Here is a 24,631-nt window from a genome sequence, read left to right as displayed (position 1 = left end):
ACTAAGCAATGTCTCCTTCTACAAGGATTCTGTAAGCTCTGTCAAGCACCAGTAAGCAATAGTTAACGCCAACAAATTCTCGTGCACATAGGCACCTGCGGGAATAACGAATCTTATAAGCGTAGTGATACAGAACGGAAATTAAGTTCCATGCAATAAAATTGACGTACGATGTGTGCTTGTGACTTTTATCTGGTATAGAACACTGCTCAACAGTGATTTTATGTCACTAGTTAGTGTTATTGGTGTTGTTTGATCTGTTAAACATTAAAAAATACATAAAATTTACACTAAATGACGAAAGAGTAATAATTCTCAGAATTGTAACGATACTTAACCAAGATTTGAAACTAAATTTTAAAATTGCACAAAAAAAGTAATGAAATAATTGTGTTTTGAATGTAATTCACTCGTAATTCAGGCATATAGCCTCATAATTTATGTTTTTGAAGTCTATTGGAAGACTATTTCAGTTGAAGGAATTTTGCTTGCATCAATTTTTGTTTCAATTTTAGAATTCTGAATCCCTGACATTGGTTCAATTACCATAAAACTTTAATTGTCAATTTTATCTACATTACTGGATTTTCAATCATATTTAGTGCGTTATATGGTTCAATTTAATACGTTTTTATACAGTGGAAACAATTTTCAACATGGCAATTTACAAACTTTAACTGTTGTTATTTTTATATTCGCAATTTATATATATTTACTTTTCAATTTATTCTAATATAAACATTTGGTATAAAGTTATCATTTATAAGGACATGTTTAAAATTATTATGGTTTGAAAGAAATTAATTTTCACAACTTTCAAGAAAGCTTGTATCTAGAATATCACAGTTATTCTTTGTGTAAATCATAGCAAATGTCAACAAGGAGTATAACTGTACATAAAATGCTTTACGTGCCAAAATTGATTCATAATGTGCAAAATGTAACTTTGAATTTTTAACAACAAGGATTTTTATACATATCATTAATAGGTGATCTTAGATAAGTTAATGCTAAGCACTCTCAACAATAAATCAATTTAACATATTTTTAACATATCAAAGTGGACATTCAATAACGAGTGAGCTTTATATCAGTCATGCAACAACAATTGAGAAGTTAACTATGCAACAATGAAGACAGAAATTAGTTTTTTTGGCAGTAATATCACAAAACGTGTGACTGTTTTTGATTATCTGATTGAATTAGGTATCACAACAGGTTATAATTTAAAGTGTCCAAATTTTCATTAAAAACTACAGTTATCACGAAGACAAAAGACATGCGTTTATATTGGGTTATGACGTACACACTAGTTTACATAACGATCTGTTCTTCCAATGGGTGGATGGATTGGGTTATTGCTCAACCTATATTTCGTGTTGCTTAGGTGAACAAAGTAAAAATAAGTCACTATTCATGAATATTGTCTTTTTAAGAATACTGTTTGTCAGATCAAAATCACTCGTTTAACATCAATCAACATTTCAGTGTTCCGTGACACTGCTCTTCGCGTAGATTCTTTCACAAAAACCATCATCATTGTTCATTCTTGTCGTATGAATCCTGCTGCATCATTTTAAGGATAGAAACTCTGCAATGCGTCGTTCAGGAGAGTCGAGTAGGGGTTTCGCATGATGAATATGCTGCTTGGTTTACCATTGAAGAGATACGACCCTTTGATATTGTGGATGGTTGAATCTGGTTTGGTGTGAGCTGGTCTGTATGGTCTCGGTGTGGTCGTGGTGGTTGTTGTGGTTGATGGTGTCGGGGCCGGAATGATGGGGACAGGTGAGGTTTGAGGGCCCCACTCGTACACGCTCGTGGGTTTACCGTTGGACAGGAACTCGATGGGTACGTTGATGAAGGGGTTGTAACCGAAGCTGGGGTTCTGCGGGGGGCTCACGTACCCCAGACCGGGAACGAAGACATACGGGGAAGGTGGCAGGCGGATGTAGTAGATCGGGGAGTTGGGGTATGATGACAACTTCTGGGGGTCCGTCCTGGCTAGCTGGTTGTTGACTTGGCCTCCAGGTGGCATATACCCGAAGAACCTCAAGGCCTTGTTGTTCCTTCTCTGTGACTTGTCCTCGGCTTCTGCAGATTCTGTTCTGTCCCCAATTGGCAAGGAAGAGACCCCTGACCACCAGGTTACGAGGACGAAGAAGCCGGTTGTAAGGCAGAGATTGGAAATCCTGAAAAGACCAAAAAAGATGTTAAGATTTCCTTCTCATGTAATTATCACAAACAAAATATATAATTGACAAATTGTCGTCTGAGAACCAGAATCGTAACTCCAAAAATGCATTTTTCAGTTTTGTTTAAATAAACACCTCTGAAGAGCTCTACTTGGAGTCAGACTGACACATCTCCACTTCTAACCCTTAGCAGTAAGGTGGAGTCACGTGTCTCCAAATAACTGACTCTTTTTAAGAGTCAGGCATATTCCTCGGAAGACTTGAATCGAGAAGGCTTAGATGTGGCACGAATGGGAGAGGAAAGAAGAGTTTACAGGATTATTGTTGGGAAACCTGATGGTAAGAGACCTGTAGGAAGGCAAAGACGAGGATGGAGGGATAACGTTGAGATGGACCTAAAGTAAATCGGTAAGGATGGAAAAGATTGGATTGATCTTGCCCAGGGTAGGGACAGATTAAAGGTTTGTGTTGCTGCAGTCATAAACCATCGGGTTTAAGAAGGCTAGAGAGCGAGTTAGAGATATTCCTAAGAATATATTATTTCCTCTCTCATGCGAATTTGATAAATTGGAGTACTGTTCATCTGGTTCTCGTACGACGAAATTATATCACAATCAAAATTATTCAACTTTACTGTTTCGAAAGCTTAGAACAAATTCACACATATTCATTGCGTCAGTACTACGATTAATTAAATTGTTTTGATCCGATTCTTCTATCACATAAGGATGTTTTCCCAATCTATATAAATTCTGGTACATTTCTTATCTATACAGTTTTTCTATAATCTATCAATTGTTTTGAATTATTTCACTACCAGCATGAACGTTATTCGCACAAGCATAGAATATCCTAATACCTTTAGCATGTCTTCAGTCACGTCAAGCGTATAACACGTTGCGAAAATCTGTTGCTAAGAACCTTATACCTGGCCTCGTAACATAACAATGAAGGCATTATTATTAGAATTGTAACGTGAAAATAATGCATGTTAGTTAATTAGGAGGGTTAAGTTTGGTTGGTTTCGTTAGCATGTTTGAGAAACAGTTTTTCGCGATATGTTACACGCTGGATGTTACTGCAGACAAACGCTAGAAAGACAGGGAAATAAAACATGATCTGTACATTGTTCAAAGCAGACTTACACCGCTCTGATTTATTTTATCTCTTATAATTACGTATTGAGTACAAAAATTTCATTATTTGTCATCTAGTACCACTATGCTGTTCATTCTTTCCAGAAATCTTGCAAAGAAACTGGCCTACTGCATGTTTTGAGATATTCAATGCAGTGTGGCCAGACACATGCACTTAAATTGTGTTGTTTCATAACAAATAACACTATCTTGGAATTAATGATTTCGTGTTCGTGTAATTATTAGCTCTGTGTCTGGAAATAGGGAATAAGTAATAGTTGGATGTCAAATTGTACAACAGCTATCAGATGCGTCAACTTCACATCCAAGTCTTTGTTTTAGAGGAAGTTCTGGAGACGAGATTAACAAAAAATGACTTACAGGCACATTATCTGTACATGGGAAAGTATCTTGGAAGAAATTTACCAAGCGGAAGTAAATTTGATGCACGTCCAGACCTGTTAAATTTATTAGACGTTTCGAAGTTAGGTTTAGGATAGAATGGGTGCCACGTTTGCGGGCGAGTCTAAGAGGAGACTTGTTCTTTGCATCTTGATCTTCAGTGTGTGTGTGCGTGTGTGTGTGATGGGTGGTCTCGCAGCTTGTTGAAGGTTAATGAGAAAACATTACGCCACGCCTCATTATTCAGTGCAGGTGTACGAAATGGGATTTCGAGATTAACCTTTCGGCAAGAACCTGATGCACAGACGAGCTTGTGAGTGTAGGTAATTGTCTTGTCCACCAAAAGTTTCCTAATATTTTATACTAGGCGCACAAAGTGTTGATTGCCATATTCGATCACTTTGTACGTTAGATCTGACCTGGCTGTATTTAATAATTGACAGCCATTCTTAAATGGCTGCCAATACTTGCTTGCGCGTAGGTCCGGGGTTAACATTACCTTGAGTGTTATAACTTTGAGGCCAAGTTGAATTAGATTTTTCTCCCGAGAGACTGCTGCCCAAAATAAAAAACCCTTAATCCGAGCCTGCTTAAAGTTCATAACTTTTAAATTGTCTTATCTTGACGAAAAATAATGACTAGTAGAATAGAATAGAATTCATTTTCAAGTATTTTTAGTGCAATTTTCCTACCCTCCTCCTATTATTCTAAGTTCTATTCACACTGCTTGGGAGTTCACAAACACAGTCTTTCATTTCCATTACACTTGCACCGTTTCACTACAGTATTTCACTAAATTGTAAGCTATGTGATTGCTAGTTTTTTTCCCTTAGATTTATTTATTTAGTAGCCCCCCCCCCCCCACCTTTACTCATTTTCTCTTCCCCAGTCCCCACTGAGCATATTTGCTCTCTTTGCTCAGACCCACTGTACTGTAGGAAAGTTCCCAGATTCCTTTTTTGCGCCTCTCCCCCCTCCTAATAGCGGTTGTCATTATATTCTCAATGTTAGCTTCATTTATTTCGCTGATATATTTTTGTCTTGCCTCCCCTGTTTCTTTGCACTGGAGGAGAATGTGAAATTTCGTCTCGCCTTCACCGCATAGCGAAAATTCTACTCTCCCGTTTCAGTTTAACTTGTGTCCATCCTCCAGTCTGAACCAGGCCAATATTGACTTTTCTTTTGCCCCACACAAATCCACGTAGTTCCTATTCTCGATTCGTACCCACTATTTTTGCTGACGACATTTTTGCGCCACATTCCGCCAATGTTTTCTGTTTTTAATGTCTTCCAGTCTGTCACGTATGGCTCCTAACATGTACATATCAATTCTCTCCTCTATTCCCTCTTCCAAAACTTTGATTTCATCTGATGTTTGTTATTTAGCGTCGCTTTTCTGCCACTTTTGGCTAATCCCGACAATAAGGATGAGTGATGGTATGATGAAACCGGGACCTCTGGCGCCGTACCGCGTCTTGCTAATCACTCCACCTAGGATGACCTGACAAAGGAGTTGATAGGTTTCTAGGAAGCATACGTCTTAAAATATTACATTTGGCAGACCCCAGAAATCTCCATCCCGGATTTCATCCAGTGACCATGACTTCCAAATCACTGCTGGAACGGGTTTTCCCCCAATTGGACCAGTGGACACAGTAAAGAATGCAGAGCGGAGAGACAAAGCGTTCCTCGTGACAGATAAGGAAACAATAAACTTCAACGCCCGAGACATAAAAATCTCACGGAAGATAAACGTTTGCAGCATCCGAGTAGGCTTTCCACTGGAGACTCCAGCATTTTTTCCAAGCGACCTCCTCTTAACTTCTTGCAAAGCCCTCCCAGAAGGAGGCACCAGGATAATTTAATCTCCAGCCCAAGGACCACCAACCGCAGGCAATGATGTGTTCATTTAATAAGATACCATTATGTTAGGTAATGCCACGACCTTTCAGCAAACTCTTGTGCAAATTACAAAACAATGGCTCCCGAGCTCATTTACCTCCTGCCGGTAGCTTTCTGGCATTGTGGAACGCTCAGAACGGTAGCAGGGCCTCGAGATTAGATGAAGCGATAGTGTTTGATTACAATAGCCAGATGGCGAGCTCGAATCAGAGGTTGTTGAAGTAAAAAAGTGTAAGAGAGAAGAAAAGTTAGGTGGGGCCTGCAAGAAAGGTTGGATGTCTCCAGGAACTGGTCTCCAAAGACCTCCTGGAAGCTAATGGACCCGTAATGAATGCGCAGAGGTTGCTAACCCCCTACTTATGCAGCAGTCATTCAGCTGTGGTGGTCGACAACAAAACAACATCGCTGCTTTTGGTGGTTACCGTGCCTCCCTCTTGTGTTTGAAGCTGATGGAATCGGCAAGTGGTTGCTGTACCTGTCGACACATTTCAGTAATCTGAGGAAGAAACTTCTCATGATCTTGTTAGTAATGGGAAGGCCAGGGTTCGAGATCCAGGAACTCTTCTATTCGTGGAATCAGGGCCAAAATACTACAACTTGTGAAATTGAGAATATTAGATTCAGTTTGCTGCAATAAGTCTCGTCTCGTTCGATACTTAATAATTATAGGTGTATGGAAGTTGGGTGACTCAACTGAGATACTCCGAGATTCGAAGAGATTTACTCGTTAACGAAACTATAACACTGGTCGACATGGGTTGCGATGTCTCGCAGATGACTGTTGTCTCTGAATAATTTCAGCATGCTGATTCCAAAAATCAAATCCATTTTTACCCATCACGTCTAGTTTTTTCAGAAAACAACAACACATTAACTGCCTTAATTTCACAATAAAAATGTGTAGTTCCATCATAATTACCCTATAGATGGCTCTGTTTAGACGATGGTAAAACATTGATCTTTTACAATGCACATTCTCCAGTTTTGAACAATAAATGCATGTGGAAATGCATGCATTTAATTCACCTTTCATCTTCACATGACACGTTTGCATGAAAATTATATGGAATTCGATTATGTAGTTTTATTCGAAGTCTCTCATCAAAATATCCGATACCCAATGTTATAATATGTTGGGTTAATTGAACTTCGTGAAGTGGAGAAAAGTCCTGACGTACAGAGAAATCCCGACGTGATGGGAAGAAATTGATGTCATTTCCGTGATTAGAATTCAGAATACTTCCAGAAACGCCTATTGATTTGTAAACAACTGAAATTCCCCTTGTATACATTTCTTTTCCTATGTTCTCTAATATGTGTAATGGAATGGCGAATATAAGAATTTTGATTGTGAAAAATCCTGACGTGATGGGGAAAAATGGATGCCATTTGCGTGATCATATTCAAAGTAGTTCCAAAATCACCTATTGGTTTGGAAACAACCAAAATTTGCCTTGTATACATTTATTTTGTCGAGTTGTGTAATAAATGTGATGTAATGGCGAATATGAGAATTTTGATTGTGAAAAATTCTGACGTGATGGGAAAAAATGGATTACATTTCTGTAATCAGCATTCAAAATACTTCCAGAAACCTATTGATTTATCCGAACTTTTCTCTCAAAATGTCGACCAGTGTAATTTTTCCTTTCGCAATACCCAACAGTATTCTCAACTTTTGGCAGTCTTCATGGTACTATTTCAAAACTAGTGAGAAATAATTACATTTAAGCTTCCAATATTTCTACCAATCCTCTTCTTTGAAGATTCGCAACGTGCTTGCAGGTTATCTCATCAAATGAAACACGCAAATATTGAAATTCCAGCGAAGGTGTGTTCCTAACTTAAACCAGAAATACCGGACACATGACAATAAAATAAACTGCTACAGTGCTGCCATCTATCAATCGGCAGAACTTGTCCCGTGCTCCAGCGCTAATGATCAAGTTTTTCTGAGATATATGGCGAACATGTGCGATTGACGCACGTCTTACATTTTTTCTATCATTTTAAGTCCGTTATCCTGTGCCTTTGTTTACTTTTTTGTGTGTTGAGTTCGACTCAAATTAGAACATCAGTCTGTGATGATTAAGACAGTATGTGTTGTTTTTTAATGACGTGAGGGTGTGATTGATACGTACAGTGGAATTCATAAGTATTGCCAGGCAAAGTGTGGGGGAAGAGGGAAATTTGGCTACTCTGTTTCCAAGTGTATCTTTTCTGGATGCTAAGGGGAAAGGATTTTTTTTAATCGCATAAGGCAAGGATACTAGGCTTCGTTGGATGCTAAATTTAGAGCATCCACGCTTTATTGCAATTCATTTCTAATTGCACTTGAAGACTTGGGTGCTTTGTTAAATCTTTTTTTTGTAATAATATTCATATATGAAGACTTATCTTATACCAGGGACATAATGCAAGTTTTCATATATTTATTTCGTTTAATGATCATTGATTGTGTGTAATTAGTTTGTAAGGGAATTTCCAGCAGCAAATAACTGTAAAAGTAACTTATGGTTACTTTTCATGTAGCAGTAACTGTATCAGTTAATTTAAAAAAAAGTAACTTTCCGAACACTCAGTTTTACATTATATCAAGTGATCTTATACGGGACGATTTGTACTGTGGGTGTTAGAGAATGTGTTCTTTGCATTGTTCTGAATTTGTTTCGGTTTTTGAACCTAACTTTATGCAAAACAAATCCAAGAACTATGGTGATGGACAGTTTGAGTACACTTATCTTTGACCGTGACTGTACCGCACGATTTTGTGACTAACATTTACCATCAGCGCCACCTGTGGTGCTTATTTACAAATCTTTATTGCTGGTGCAACACCACTTGTCCATCAACCTTGACCGTGAGAGAAGCCAGCCAGATGGCCAGTGAATCTATTTTGACTTATTTTTGCTATTTTTCTTTGCTTGTCTCCCCTTTTTGTGGCCAAAAAACCGGCCCGCAATCAAAATTCCACTTTGTTAAGTGTCTGACGAAGACTATCTTGCCGTGTCAAGACGCCTGTAATCACAAGTTCGTACTCTCCATCAAGATAGTAATAGCACAAGGAATTAGCGTACAAGTAGTGGTTTCGGACCACTCGTTGTGGTTCCGATGGTTTTTGGAAAGAAGTGGTGATGCATGACTTGATAATTGGCAGCTAGTGTTTTCCTACCAACAAAGAAGCGAGTATTTAATTGTTGGTAGGTTTTTTGTTGGTTCTATCGCTGCCTTTAGTGGTTCTTTCGTTTTACACCAATTTCCTGCACGCGTGTGGATTTTTCCTAACAGCACGTCTCCTTAACATGCATCCGAGCATAAAAAAGGGACTGCTTCAGACCTTCAACTTGACATTGACACTGGATTTTTTTCACAGTAAAATACCTTGAAACATGTGCTTCGATTTCGGAATCTGCTGCTATCTTTTAAGATAAGCCCTGCTGAGCTTAGAACGAAAGGTCGCGGGTTCGATTATACTTTATTTGGTGCTGGAAGAGCTATGAGGATGGAAAAATTATCTGTCTGGTATGAAGGGCGAAGAAAAAATGCTATCAAAGCCGTGCTAGATTCGCATCACTCAACTCTTTGGACGTGTTTGTCGAATATCCCATGCTTATTCATTAGATTCTGTGATAGGATGCGTCACCTGCATCTGAAACGTTACTGCGGAAGTTAATAGCGCCTCCAAGCGGATGGTTGGAACAAGTAAGTCGTTCGCAAACCAATGATCCGATCACGAGAGTTATAATAATCTAATAATTCCAATAGATTGTATGATAGGATACGTCACCTGCGTCTGAAAAGCTAATACGGAAGTCACTAGCGCCTCCAAGCGGATGATTTGAACAAGTTGATCCGATAACGCGATCCAATAATTTTACATTGACAAGAACTGCGAAAAAAAGAAAGAAACGGTAGAAATATTTGTTTGTAAGTGCTTAATTTAAACACAGGTGCCTGTTCGCAATATTTTACTCTTTTTTTACATCACGTTTTCGCTACTGAGTGCCTATTTTTCTTCTTTTCTCGTCATGAAATTCCAGAGCGACTGGCAAAATTCCAGCACAGAAGTCCAGGAGCATAGTTGATGGTTTCGCTTCGTGTCCCGCCGACACCCATTATGCATTGTTTCGCCTTCGTGCCGGAGTCCTACTGATTTCTATCCCTGGAGGGTCAGTTCCATCCGCACCGCAAGGTACGTGATGCTGCGGTAACCTTGGAAGGTCGTAGCCACTCAGACAGAAAATCTGGGAGGGCTTTCATGTCCAGCAGGGTTGCCTGCAGGTTATATAAAAAATACCTCTCCCTTGACAAAAAATTCCCTCTTTGCTAAAACAAATACTCTTCAGTTAAAAAAAAAAATATCCCTCTGCTTCTACTTAACGTTAGTGAAATCCTTCTTTACTGGTTTTCAGTGGCGGATTAAGATCTCCTCTCGTGGGGACTAGATTTTTTAAACTGGGTTTATCGAAGGTTTATTGTTAGCTTTAGACTTTGTGTCTAGAAGTGATCGCTAGTTGCGAAAAGGGGGAAGAGGGGGCAATCATGAAAAAAATTATATTTCGTTTTATTTTGCTCAAATCATTCGATGGGGTGTCTAACTCCCACGTGAGTTCGGTTCCTGGGGTGGATAATTCCAGGGGGGGGCTTTCCACCAATATCAGTGAATTGAGCGGCTCTAGGGTTCACCAAGCCTCTAATAAATTGGTACCTGGGAGTAAATATGGAATCAGAAGTTAGCAATTGAGCCCTTTTGTTCTTCCATGCACAGCTGTCACAAATGTTGCAAACAAGTTTTAGTTTACAACGAGAAAACGTAATAAATTCACCTTACACTTCTTTTCAACACATGTCACACCTGTCAAACTTGTTTACAACATTTGTGAACGCATCACTTGTATATAACTTTTGTGAACATCTGCACGCCAGAGAACAAAAGGGCTTAATTGCTAACTTCTGATTCCATTAAGACGGCCGGAGCGTGGTGCTGATTATATCACCTCAGCCTTCCCACCACCCTCCTTCAATGCATGGGGTAGTGCTACCTTTCACAATATCAGTATTTGGAAAGTCACTTTTTGCTGAAAATTTTCTTGCAATCAAATTACACTCAATCAAACATCATTAATTGAAATAAATATATGAAGACTTACATGTGTTTTATTCATGTGTCTGATAAGTCCTCATGTCCTCATATTATTACGACAAAGAAATAAGATAGAACAAAGCACTGAAGTCTACAAGCACATTAGAAATGAAGAATTGCAATAAAGCGTGGATGTATCGTGACGTAGTTGGTAGTAAATCAGAGGTTTGTCGTAGGTTCGATCCCCACCTCCGGTAAAAATAAATTTGTTCACCTGAAGACAAGAGAAGAAGTGCTCTCTCGAATCGTAGTGTTAGGTTAAGCATAGTTTAAAGGACTAGACAATAGATAATGTTCTATTAACATTGCATGCTAATACAAATTTGAACCTGACAAAATTACCTGTTATTGCACATTTTACTTTGTAACTAAAAAATTACCACAATGTCACCATGTTTAACACCCGAGTCCTTCATATATTGTACTAACAACAGTGTTACTGTTATATTTAGTGACACAATTTGTCATTAGATGTGTAATAATACTTGTAAAGACATTTCTGAAATATTCCCCCACCATTGCATTTTGTTCACGAAAAATCCCAATTTTGGCGAACTTCTTGCAGGTTGGCAACACTTATTCTTTGAACTGGGGTAGGTATGCCATGTGATTGAGAACCAGACCTAATCACATCGCACAGCCGGGTTCTGTCTCCAAAAACCAGTACTTGTCTTCAGGGGAAAATTGAGTTTCGAGAATCGAATCATCTTGACAGCAGACAACACTCATTTTTGACGGGGAATTTCGAGAAACATGTTCTGTTTTTTTGTGCTCATTTTCTTCGTTTATCCACTCGTCTTTTTTTCAGTTAGGCATCTATATAATTAATTACCAAATTGCTTATATATTTTTCTTAACATGTTGTTAAGTATCACATATTGTGGTTCATTCTATATTAGTAAGGCCTGAATTTTTATGTAGGCAAGACATAAGAAATGTGTACATAAATATGTAGAAAAAACGCTGAAATATGTTTATAAAACATGTAAATGTACGGAATTCTACAAATATGTAAAGGTTGATTGATTTGCTTTATTTTACTTCGCGTTTTGTGCCTCTTGGCTAATTTGCGAAGATGGGGATGAGTGATGAAACTGATGAACGACATTCACAAACAACCAAGCCCGAGCGGGATTCGAACCCGGGACCCCTAGCGTTGCAGCGCGATGAGCTAACCACTCGGCCACAGGGTCCGGCTAAAAATATGTAAAGCTTTAGGAACACCGAGATGTAGGCAGACCAATGTAAGCTTAATGATTTTATTTAGCTAGGTGAGTCACTTACTTAATGAAAATTTGCCCCTTTTCACAATTGAAAGTTCATATTTAATTCCATATTTTGATTAAAATAGCTAAATATATATTTACATATATAACACTTTTTAGTGCATGTAAATACTTCCTCTGGCAATTACATGTAAGAAATCGGGATGATCCATGTGTTCACCCGCTAAAAGCTCCCTCTCTATGCTTACGAACAATCCTAAAATGATTACAAAGAGTTGCAGAGAGCCTTTTGTTTGTTGATGCATTCTTTCCCATTCTGGCTCCCAACCCTATCAATCTTCACAAGTCAACTTGAGGTCGTTGCGTTGTGTCCATGTTTGCTTTGACACAAGATAAATCACTCTTTACTTCACTTACGAATCGAACTCTTGAACAACTCAAAAGAAGCATCCGCTTGTTGTGTTTGACTTCACTTTGCCACACTGAGGTTCTGCCTCGAATCGGATGACAGAATGTGGGGTTAGCAACCTGGAAGTTCTTAACGTGCGTTTACACGGCCGCTCATCTGCCCATAGCCGGGCGACAAGTTGTTAACCAGCCTCCGTAACATCTTCCGAACATTTCTGGAGTTACGATAAAACCGAGCACGCCATCGTATTTCTCGTCAAATTCTAGCCCATTTTGATATGTCGCATGGCCACCTTCCCGCTTAAGAAAATTATGTTGACTCCAAGATGGCGGCTTTCAAGATGGCGGCCATCTTGGTAGCATTGCCTATATGGTTTTCCCCGTCACCCACATCACGTTTCGTGGCATTTGATTGGTGCGTGTAAGCACGTTTGTCTTATAGGGGTGGTTACACTATTTTGGTCCACCCTGTATGTATGTGTGTGTGTGTGTGTGTGTGTGTGTGTGTGTGTACACAACACAGACACACACTGCCCGACCGTAGAAGACGCCTAGCTATGAGGGAGGTCGAGAGCCTCCCCGATAGCTTAGTGGTATTGCTGTTTGGACTACTGGATTCATTACCGGCGAAGGCAAGTGGTCGGACCCCACTTTAAACTGTAGGACCAGTCCCGATCAACCTGCGTGCATAAATCAGATAAACGAACTAACTTTGAAAACTTTCAATGGGAAGAAGGTAGAGACATGCGTGAAACAACTCTGTAGTTTACGGATCAGTGTTTCGTTCAGTGGCGTGCCCAAAGGGAGTTAGTTGGTGGGGGTCATAACTCCCCTTTGGCCCAGTATTCCAAAAGGACAGAAAACAAATTCAAAGACAGGAAAATATGGCAACATGAGGGTTGAATACTAAAAAAGTATACATAACACCCCTTTCGAAAATCCTGGGCACGCCACTGCTTTCGTTTCTGTGCGTTCGGCTGTTTTGTTAATTATCGCTCGCTTTGTTGTGTTTGTGATAGCTCCTACAAGTCTTAACTCCGCTGTTAACGTATTTTATCTGCGATGTTTCTTATGTGTGAATCTTCAGTGTTGCTTCTTCAACAGGCGAATTTTCATGGAACCTGTTTCCCTTATCAATTTTGAGCATGCGTTTCTCTAATGAACACCAGTTCATCTTGTTTGTGTTCTAATTGCATTTTATGCTCAGATAATCTAAGCGTGACTCGGCCTACAGATCGAAGTGTGATCCGAACCACTTTGAAATTGCCTCCACTGACGATCGAACCCGGGACCCGTTGATAACAAGGCGGCAGGTATAGCAAACACTACACCGTTGGAAAGGCTCATAAGATACACGCTCACTTGAACACAGACCTCAACTCAAGTAGTGTCAAGCTTTGCCGCTGGAAGCGCAACAGTATGCACATAAACTTGCGCCTCTAGCGGCGACTCGCAAAAATAATACGTTGGAGGCATGAAGCAAACTTTACAAATGTTTTCAAATTTCAGCACTAGATGGCAGAGGGAGCATAATCTCGAAGATTTGTGGTAAATTGATCATTTTCAAGACAGTCTTGACTCAATTTGTTGGTTTTTATACTTTATACAGTATGTAACATTCTTATTTGTACACATGGATTTTCAAAGAAAATGCTTTAATATCTGAAAGGAAATAAACTCTTTTGAAATTGTTTCTTTACAATTCAATAACTAATATCATTAGGAACATAAAATCTTACCCAAATTCTGTATAACCAATGACAATAATAAATTAAATGAAACTGAAAGAGAAACATGCCATTTTTTGTACAACTTTTCTATTCGTACACTTAATAATATAAAAGAAAAAAGTATATTCAGAGCAAATTGACCGACAGTTCTAATACTTTGATGCGTATTCTTTGGCTTTAATTACTGCTTGACACCTGTTCTTCATAGAATTATCCCGTTTTCGACATGTTTCAGAGCTTATTTTATTCCACTCGGCTTGCACAACAATTTTCAACTCTTGTTTGAACTTGACGCCTGCTTTATGGACTCGCCTTTTTAAAATTGCCCACAAATGCTCAACGGGATTTAAGTCAGGACTTTGAGCTGGTGTTTGTAGTAGTTTGGCGCCTTATGCTTACTGTCATTGTCTTGTTGGAATCTGTAGATAGGCGGTATATCCATTTTTTGTGCACTCTGCTTTACATTGTTCTTCAATATGTCCAAATAGACATATGCATCCATGATACCATCAATAAACTGGATGGTACCAACACCTTTGGACGACATACATACATAACTGCATGATAACTGTTGGAACTGTGTTAATGTGATCATTGTCTTTATTTGATTTTCTCCAGACCCTATTTATCCCATCTGATCCGTATATATTAATCTTGGACTCGTCTGACCAGATGACACTATCCCAAAATTCCTGGTCCTTGTGGATGTGCTCTTTCGCGAATGATAGTCTATTCCTGCAATTCACCTTATTTACATACGGCCTCTTTCGTGGTATTCTGCCATGATATCCATGCTTTCACAAGGCGCGTCGGACAGTTTGATCGGACACCATCTTGCCAGCAACATTTTCTACTAACGGTCGTAACTGAGGAACACTTAGTCGGGGGGTTTCTCACACTCTTTTTAAAATAAAGCGTTCATCACGTTTATTCAACCGTCTCTCTTTTGGTTTTCTCGGCACATTCTGTGTTGAACCTTCCTCTCTAAATTTGTTTACCTACTATGTATTGAACGGTGGTGTGATTTATTGACTGTTTGTCCAATTTTTCTTAACGAATAACCTCTAAGGGCCAACTTTATAATAACATCCTTCAGATCACAACTAAGTTCCTTCACCTTGCCCATTTCGAACACTCTGATAGATAGACGATATGACTACAAGAATACCTACGCCAGCATTCCGCTTGACGGGGAGCGCGCCTGCATGTTCAAACTTGTTACGAAGTTGCAAACTGCACGAAATCGCCCGAATAGCGGTGGCGCTGTATGCGAGGAAGATTGCAACTCTTGCCTGTACGAATAACAATGTTGCATGAAGCAGCGTGTTTTTATCTTTTCACACAAATTATATGCTCTGTTTATACACTTTGAACATACTTTTTTATTGACATTTGTTGGTGAAACCTTCATTAACATTAATTTCCAGGTGCATATGAAAATGATTATATTTACTAGTAGATATGACATTTTTTCCTCGGAAATTCTATGTGTACGAATAACAATGTTACATACTGTATTAGTCTATCGGTAAAGAGGCCAAACATAAATAAGAAAGTAATATTGGGTTTGTAACCTTAAGCTAATTTGGATCAATAAATTGGAGTTTATAGAGTGGCCAACAACAAACAAAAGAGAAACACTAGTTCGAACTCTGGATTCATAGCCATATATTGACTCAACATATGGCTATGAATCCAGAGTTCGAACTCGTGTTTCTCTTTTGTTTGTTCAATGTTCATCCTCGTCATAGCAATTATCCAAGAGGTGAAAAAGTGATATAAAATAGCCTAAATAGAACGAAAGTAGGACCTTCATAAAAGGCGGGTGGGGGGGGGGGGAGAATATGCCACTTTTTTCTTTTTCTTTTTTAGAATGTTGGTTCTATTTTTTCAATTTTCTCACGATCAGGAGTTTTTCTTAAATTTCAAAGGTTCATCTAATGAAGGGCTATAAACCCACTAACCTCTAGACACATGATTGTTGTTTCAAAGGGACCGATCATGGATACATAAATAATGTATTCGAACCCCATAAGTAAAAATGTTCAGATTAATTCTAGAGATTTCACTAATTTCTCCGTTTTGAACATCGATATACGATGCAAGTAATTTAATAAACAATTAATTTGTTCCATTTTATTGGCCACTGTATTATTTTTGCCATCAGAAACATGTCGATAATTGTCAACTCTTGTGTTTCATGGGAATTAATGAAATTAAAAGAATTGCAATGCATAAAAGTGCAGAATTTAGCAGGGAGAGGCGAACATTGCTTGGATTCTGGCATTTCTCCCACGAAGCTGTAGTTGTGGCGTCTCCACTGGGGGAGCGCGGAGGGCTGATTTAAATACTTTTAGCGCATGCAAGCAAAGACAACGTTTCATAATCATTGACAGAGTTACAACCACACGGAAAGAAGCATAGAGGGAGGATAGGCGACATGGAAATAAGTTTAGAGTAAAACATAAAGAGCAGTGGCGTGCCCAAAGGGGGGATCAGTAGGGGTCATAACCCCCACTTGGGCACCGTATTTCTAAAAAAAAAAAAAAACATTAAAGGGAGGAAAAGATGGCAAAATGGGGGCTGACTAGTAAAAAAGTATATATCAATAATCCTGGCACGCCACTGTTAAAGATAAATACTCGTTTAAAGAAGGAAGTGATACCAGATACAAAGAAATGGAAAAAGAAAGATTGAGGAACAAGAAGGAAAACAGAGAAAAATGATAAAGAACTGGAAGAAATAAACAGATTGTAGATAAATTGGGAATGGGAGGGAAAGAGTGAAGGAGAGGAAGGGAAATATCGATTCAGAAAGTGAAGAAGAAATACAGAAAGGAAGGAAGAAAGAATATAGAAATATAGGAAGAAAAGATATCCAAGAAAAAGAAAAGGAGAGAAACTGGAAGAAAGAGTAAAAAATGACAGAGAACCGGAAGAAAATGTCAGTCAATGCTGAGAGACGTGGAATGTTGAAAGTTTTCATTCCAATTAACCTCTGTCCATACAATGAACTTACTTTAGAACTATTCTTGTTGCTGTATCACAAAGTATAATAGTGCTTTTAACTACATAATACTTCTCACGTGTTCATATTTCGTCACACCATCATCTGATTCAATTTTATGCCGGCCTCGGTAGCCGAGCGTGTTGGGTGGTCGGCTCAACTCGCTTTGATCCGGAGGTCTCGGGTTCGAGTCCCGGCGAGGGCATGGGTGTGTTTTAATGTCCGCGCAACAGACTTGTAAAGAAAGGAAATGTGACTGGTGCAAAGAACCTTAGTGTTGACGTACCCATAAAAATAGCGAATATTTACAATATTCAACAGTTTTATTTAATTATTTACATAAATGCTAACACAAATCGCAGGTAAATAGTTTTACGTTTTTGTTCTTGCTATAATATTTTACTTTTTAAATTTAATTTTGCACTAATAAATAAACACATAGCACACCATTCTTTAGCAATAATGCCTTTGATCATAGCCGTTCCCGCTTTCGCAATACAGACTTTTCATAAGCTTTCCTTGCGTACTTTACTGCAAGCCAGTGTTAAACAAACTCAAAGACTTTAGATTTTTTGGACTAGAGGAAGAGATTTCGAGGATAACTAAATATCCTACATATCAATATTGCCTGAAAGTCGTGTTTACGACCTCAAATTGTTCAGAATTCACTAAACAACATACTGGTATAATTGTCATATCACCTCGTTATTTTGAAACTCTTTTAGTAAAAATGTTAACAATACTCATAATTATATACTTAGTACATAGTAGTAAGTCATGTGTTTTGCTGCCTCCGTTCATAGCACCCCCCCCAAAGTTGATGGTTTAGCGGTATCAGCCCCCCAAATTTGATGGTCTAGAACATTTCAAATGTGTATTTCAAGTTAAGTTCATGTTCCACAATTCAGAGTAAACTTTACAAGAGAAGCAAAAATAATACATTAGATCCTCTTAAGCAAAATTATTTGAGGGGCTCTGCCCCCACGTCATTAACATTGGGGGGGCTCGAGCCCCCCCAAGCCCATGGAGTCGGCGGCTATGCTCACTGTACATGAAGTGAACTCAAGTCACCAAATCCATTAATCAGTCAATAACAATATTGTTTCTATACTATAATTATAATAATAATACTAATAGCACTCCTACGACTGACAACTCCTACAACCCTCCACTCTACTATCTTAGTCATACGACCGATTCCTCGAACCGGAAGTCAGATGCGCTTCAACCTCTGTGCGCTTCGCCCACAGCACCAAATATTTTGATTGATTCATTTGCTTTCACTCCACTTTTCTGCCACTTTGAATTAAGAGGAGAAGGGTAATAATATAAATGTTATGCGCGTGCATTCCAGTACAGCAAGACCAGCGGTGCTGACCCACAGTATCCCAGTTCTCAAAACTTTATTTTCAGTTAATTTTTTCTATAATTATTTTCTGTGGTGTCAAAGGAATGAACTTGAAGTCTTCCCAGTCAGTTCGTTTTCGAGATGGCAACCCTCAGCACCATCTTGTGGCGATTTGACAAAACTTCGCCCAACACTCCGGACTCGGGGGAAGCAAGATATGAAAACTGGACTCTGTGACCTTGAACCACCCAATAAGAGACCGGCTTCAGAGCACCCGATATAGTTCCCACTGAGTGTTATACTGGCTGAGAGTCCGGAAGCCAGAGCCTCGTTAGTTTGCAAAATGAAGTACAGGATGTACCACGTTGTTGATTTGGTTCATTTTACTTTGCTTCTACCACTTCTGGCTAATCGTGAAGATGGGGATGAGTGATGATATGCTGAAACTGATGGGAAAAAGAGCACCCAGGCCAGGATTCGAATCCGGATGTGGGCATTCCATGAAAAGTGGTCCTACTTCATGTATCTAACAAGATTAATTAATCTGAATTATTAAGTTAAGGTTTAAATGTTTGTGAATGCATATAATTGGCATATTTTACTGACAAAAATTATTAGCATGTGTAGCCTATATGCCTTACAGACAAATGAAGTCAAACTTTGCTACAGTTAAAGCGTCACACACTTAATACATTTTCGTTAATGCTTTTCATCCATTCAGGCTACGTCATCATACCCAAGTTTTTCATTTGTTACCAGACACCACAAAGAAAGGTAAAGTTCCCCGTGCCATGAAGTCACATTTAAGGATCTCAGCCATTTTGGATGTGTGATCAGCACCACCCTCCAGGGTCGCACCCAGGTAACCATTGATTTGAGGCTGGGTGAGTCCAGGAGCCGTTTTTATCGAACCCGGGTCTCCCACGTGGCAGTCAGGCCCCATGCCGACTAGATCACCGCGGCTTCTATGAAATCAGTTCATTGTGAATATTTTAATCCAATCTCACGGCTAGAACATTACATTTTGTGTGTAAAACGTCACACACGCAAGACTGGATTGCCCCAATGCAATTCAGGACCTCATTGAAGCTGGCAAGAAGCATTTTTGCCAGCCGACCCAGAAAAAAAACAACAGGAAAAGCGACCAGTTTCTTGTAAACATCCGCAACATAGGATCTTCTCTTCCTGCAGCGGTCCATGAAGATGTTTCGGCATCCTGGACAATTCCGAATCGGCGCTGATGTCTTCTTCCCGAGCGGAAACTCACGCCGTGGCCATCGGAGGCTCTGAAGCGTGGAGACATCATTCCCTTAGACCTCCTTTCAGAGGCATCTGCTAATGAGGGGACGGACACGGACCGGGAGTGAATGCGTTCCTTGTTTACAGCGGGTTCGCGCTGATACAGAGATTTGGAAGACAAGACTCATATGTCTTCGTCATGCTTCCCTGACAAGATGGCTGCTTCATCTTCGTTTTGGTTTGCTGCTAAGAGCAGACGCATCCAGTTCGTTTTATTGACGTTTCCCTCACTCCTGGTGTGTCAAATTTCAGTCCATAACGAGTAGATTTTGATGTTTCTTATTTAACGTCGCTTTCTGCCACTTTTGGCTAATCGCGATGATAGGAATGAGTGATGATATGATGACATTGATGAAGGGACACTCACAAATAACATGCCCTGCACGTCCACAGGATATTTTCCAGGGAGGGCCAAGCAAGATAAGTTTTTTTCCAGGGGGTGTCACGTGCAAGTTTCGATGAGACAATGAAAGTTGCAAGGAGGAATGGTTTCTCGGAATCGACGAGAGATGGCAGCGTGCTATATAAAGAGGAGAAAAGGAAATTATAAAAACTTAGAGCGGAGAAGATGGATTATATATATTATAGTAAATTGAGAAATATATAAAAGAAGAGTTCAAATACTATAAAATAAATAAATAGAATGTTGTATATAGTAAATTAAAATAATTAAGAATATGGCCGCATATGAAACGTTTAGGAAAGCTATTAAGTAAGCGAACGAATTCAGAAATCTATTCTCTTTTTATTTCTCTGACGAGGAGAACCTCGTCAGTGTTTTGGTTGCTTGTCCCCGGTGGCGCTGTTGTCAAATTAGACGCCCCGAAGCACTTACGGTTGCGCTTCTTATTAGTCGGACTGGGCCATCGGCAGCGCTTGTTATTAGCGATCCTGGTTATTTCCCTTGGTTGTTGTTTTAAGAGGAGGCGCTATTGTCAGATTAGACGCCCCTAAAAATCCTCTATAGCTTTGGTTCAATTCTCTACAAGGAATGCAGCATAATGATTTGTCTATATTATTGAGAAGAGATATGGTAAAGAGAAATATTTGCGATAAATGAGAGAAATAAGACTTCTTTCCAGTGGCAAAGAAGAATAGAAGAAATAAGAATTTGCTGTGGAAAGAATAAATAGAAGAATTTATCGAGAATATAAGAATAGCTCGTCGGAATATAGAAGATAATAAGAATTGCTGCTGAAAGAAGAAATAAGAATTGATATGAATAGAGGAAATAAGAAACAGCGATGAATAAAAGGGGATGACTATTTTTTAAAAAGAAGAAGAAGCCCTTTAAAAGAAGAAGAAGCCTTTTTCCTATAGAAGAAATAGATACAAGAAAAGAATACCTTTTCGATTATATATATATATATATTTTCTCTGTATTTTGTATTGATTATCAGAATATAGATCCGCATTTTACTATATCCTCTTGGCTATAAAACGCTTTTTTATTCGGAATTCTCAAATAAATAACCTATCCCCCTGAGATTAAGATATCTGTAGCCGTGGTAAATAACATTTAAGTACAGTGGGATCCATGAGTATTACCCTGCAAATTGTCCATGACTATTTTCATTAATTTTTCTCTTACATCCTGTGTGCTTTTAAGCGATGGATTTTTATGTGTGCTGGTGCAGAAGTTGTCAACAGCTTGTTTCGAGTATTCTTTTAATTCTTGAAGCTCTTATTGGGTCAAATAAAGTGGACGAACACGGTGATGGACAATTTGCACGGTAATACTCATGGATCCCACTGTACGTACCCCCAAGGGGCGTAGCAGGGGCGGCAAAAGATACATATTTCCCCCCTTAATAGTGATGCTCCCTCAAAAACACTGCTTCAGTCTGAAATTATCATGTTCCTTCAACGCAGTTATAATAATTAACATAAATTACTGTGACTGAAACGATATTGTGTGTAACATATAATATTCAGCTGGGCATTCATTTTCCAGTGGAAGCCCCCTTGTCCCTCCCTTCCGGACGTCCATGCCCATGCCGGGATTCGAACAAATAGAGTATATCATTCATAAGGCTCAAAGAAGGCAGAGACCAAATAAAATCCTGTGTTATGTGACTAGGACAAACATTACAATGTTGGGCTATGATCATGGTTATTAATGACAATGTAGAGGTTGGGGGGGGGGGTGATGACGTAGCGATAGTGTTGTACTGTACTATGCAGATCGAAAAAATGTCTGATAATTGAGCACACTTAATCGAGTACATAAATGAGCATTTCCTGATCTCAGTTGCTTAACGAGTCATAAAGAAACAAAAATACTATATACAAAAAAAAGTTGTTTGCCTTAAACAAAAGGGTAATTCTAGTGGCTCCCTCTTGCAACCCAATGTCATTTGGGCTTTCTTTGTCATCTAAAAAATTCCACTGTTCCTATCAAGGAGGGGCAAGGGAGGGTAGTGTACACTGTGAGAGCCACTGGACAAAAGGCTTGCTTCTGACAATGCCATAAAGTTTAAGCTTTCTTTCCCATCTATTCACTGCCTCCCACGCGCACAAGACAAGCCGGACCAAGTGTTCCACTATCACCAACAGAAGACACTGCTGGCCAGGTTTCTCGACCATTAAAATTGTTATTTCTCTGTCTGTTGGTGGCCAGCTTAGCACCGTGTCTCCCACCCTACTTCGGTAGAAAACAGATTGTGGTTTTTTTCGACGCCCGAGATTGGAAAGGATCTCATTTCTTTCCTGACCGAAGCCGCTGACCAGTCCACGAATAAGATGGATGACCAAGTCTTATGGGTCAAGCCTCGAGAGCTTTCCCAAAACAGATCTTCCATTAGCAAGAGTTACATTTCAATATTGACGTTGGAATGTCTCCTTCTTAACACAGATAGATATCTCTCTGCGGTTAACCGAGATGCGTGGATAACAGGCAAGTCAATTATCGGTAGCGAACGGTCATTGGTTGAAGAGAAATGACGTAGCTGTGAGGATACTATCAGTTTTAATAAGCAGTCAATCAATTTGTCACAGTGTTACTACACTTTCCTTCCATTTTTGAACTGTGAAGTTAGTGTGGCTTAATTTTCTTTCCCAATTGTAACATAAATAGAAGTACATCAATAACTTCCTGCAGCCGAAGTCACATGAACAAAGATAAAACCTTGTTAAAGAAATTGAAGGAAATACAGAATCTGTATGATGTCACAGGTGTTACCGAATTTATGAACTGTCTTTGCAGGTAGACAGCTAGAAATAGACAGCATTGAACCTTATGCATTGAAATGTATATTGTGTTCTGTATAAAGAACAAAGTAAATTCTCACACTTTTTTATTTTTGAAAATGTTTTTAAATTCAATTATTTAAAAAAATATATATTGTGTCACTTGTTATGCCACAGGTATTACCATTGATCTACAAATTTAAGTACAATACCAAATAGAAACGTAAATACAGAAGTGAAACAATAAACTCGTTAGATCCATACAATCGTTTAAAGCCGGCCTCCGTGGCAGAGTGGTTAGCACATCGCGCTACAACGCCAAAGGTCCCGGGTTCGAATCCCGGCCTGGGCATGGATGTTTGAGAATGTCATTCATCAATTTCATCATTCATCTTCATCTTCGCAATTAGCCAAAAGTGGCAGAAAAGCGAAGTAAAATAAACCAAATCAAACAATCTTTTAAAGTTGTTGAACTAAAAAAAAATTGGTTAATTATGACCTCCCTCCCCCCATATTCTCATTTTTGAAGGATTTGCTCGAGCAATGATGAACAAATGAATTGATTTCCTTAAGAATAACGGTACAGTTGGATGAAATTAATGCCTCCTTACGTTGCAATGTCCTTGGTAAGATTTGTAAACGCATTCAACGTACGTCACACGAAAAATCCCGAAGTCAGGAAAACATCTGACTGTCCAATTTGATCGAATGCACAGTTGGTGTGTGATGACAAAAGCACAGAATGTTAGCTCATTTAACTAATATGACTTTTTACAATGCTTACAGCCTCCAATCATATAATTTCAACAGTTTTATGCGGTAAGGACGAGCGATGAGTTCTCTGTTCCGTACGCTATCTAGCGTAATCCGTGAGAACTACTGGGAGCTCGAGCGAAAACCTCTCGCTAGTGTGGAGTTCACACATTTTGGATCTTAACCATAGTGGAGATGATGTGATCAGGGTTGTTCCAGGTATTCATTGAGGCTGAGTGAGCCGCAGAGTATCTTATGCATGCATATTAACTGAAAAAATCCCGCTCGATATCAAGCACCCGTGATGTGGCAGTCTTATAACTTACTGACTGGGTTGAAAATAAGTCGGAACAGTTTCTGTGGTAAATGAATGCATTTGCTCCTTAAATGTACTATTTTCGATCAAAGTACCAGTTCTTCACACACTCTATGCGCTTTTGAATACTATTTCCCAAACGGTTGGTGACGTGGACAGTTCGGAATGTACTTGACCTTCCTGCAAATAGTAAATCTTGTCAGTGACGTCATGATGCTAATTTTATAGTCCCACATACTTGATTTTTAACATTGCCTGTTCTTTGCTGCTTATATTAACATTTTTAGCAAACATTAATCCATAGATATACTTCGTTTTCTGTAGTTTTGGGTGCTTTAATATTCGTGGCTTATTCATAACACCGTCCACCATTTTTCAAAGCTTATGTAAAGGTTACAGGGTAACATAAGGGGTATGAGCATATGCTTGTTAGCGAAGATATATTCCATTGGAGGAGGGGCACGTCAATTTCACGGCCAACCCGTATTCGCTTCCTGCTTTGGATGTCCAAAATCCGGGTCAACAAGTACAGCACAATGATGTCACCACCGGTCAAAGATCAGCTTTCAATTGTTTGT

At 39.1% G+C, this 24,631-nt stretch overlaps 1 protein-coding gene across 1 annotated transcript in view; it reads right to left on the bottom strand.

Moving 5' to 3' along the window:
- Positions 1–526: 526 nt before the first annotated feature.
- LOC145978342 (uncharacterized) overlaps positions 527–24,631 on the bottom strand; it is an 82,950-nt gene continuing 58,845 nt past the window's right edge. The window contains exon 2 of the mRNA XM_083110931.1: positions 527–2,192. Within this exon, the coding sequence (XP_082967057.1) occupies positions 1,577–2,192 (616 nt within the window). The 3' untranslated portion in view covers positions 527–1,576. The remainder of the gene's footprint in view (positions 2,193–24,631) is intronic.

This window comes from Lepisma saccharinum, chromosome 24 (assembly GCF_977018435.1).
Source record: "Lepisma saccharinum chromosome 24, izLepSacc3.1, whole genome shotgun sequence".
Taxonomy (NCBI): domain Eukaryota; kingdom Metazoa; phylum Arthropoda; class Insecta; order Zygentoma; family Lepismatidae; genus Lepisma; species Lepisma saccharinum.
The sequence above is the reverse complement of the archived record's forward strand: the minus strand, read 5'-3'. Positions and strand labels throughout refer to the sequence as shown.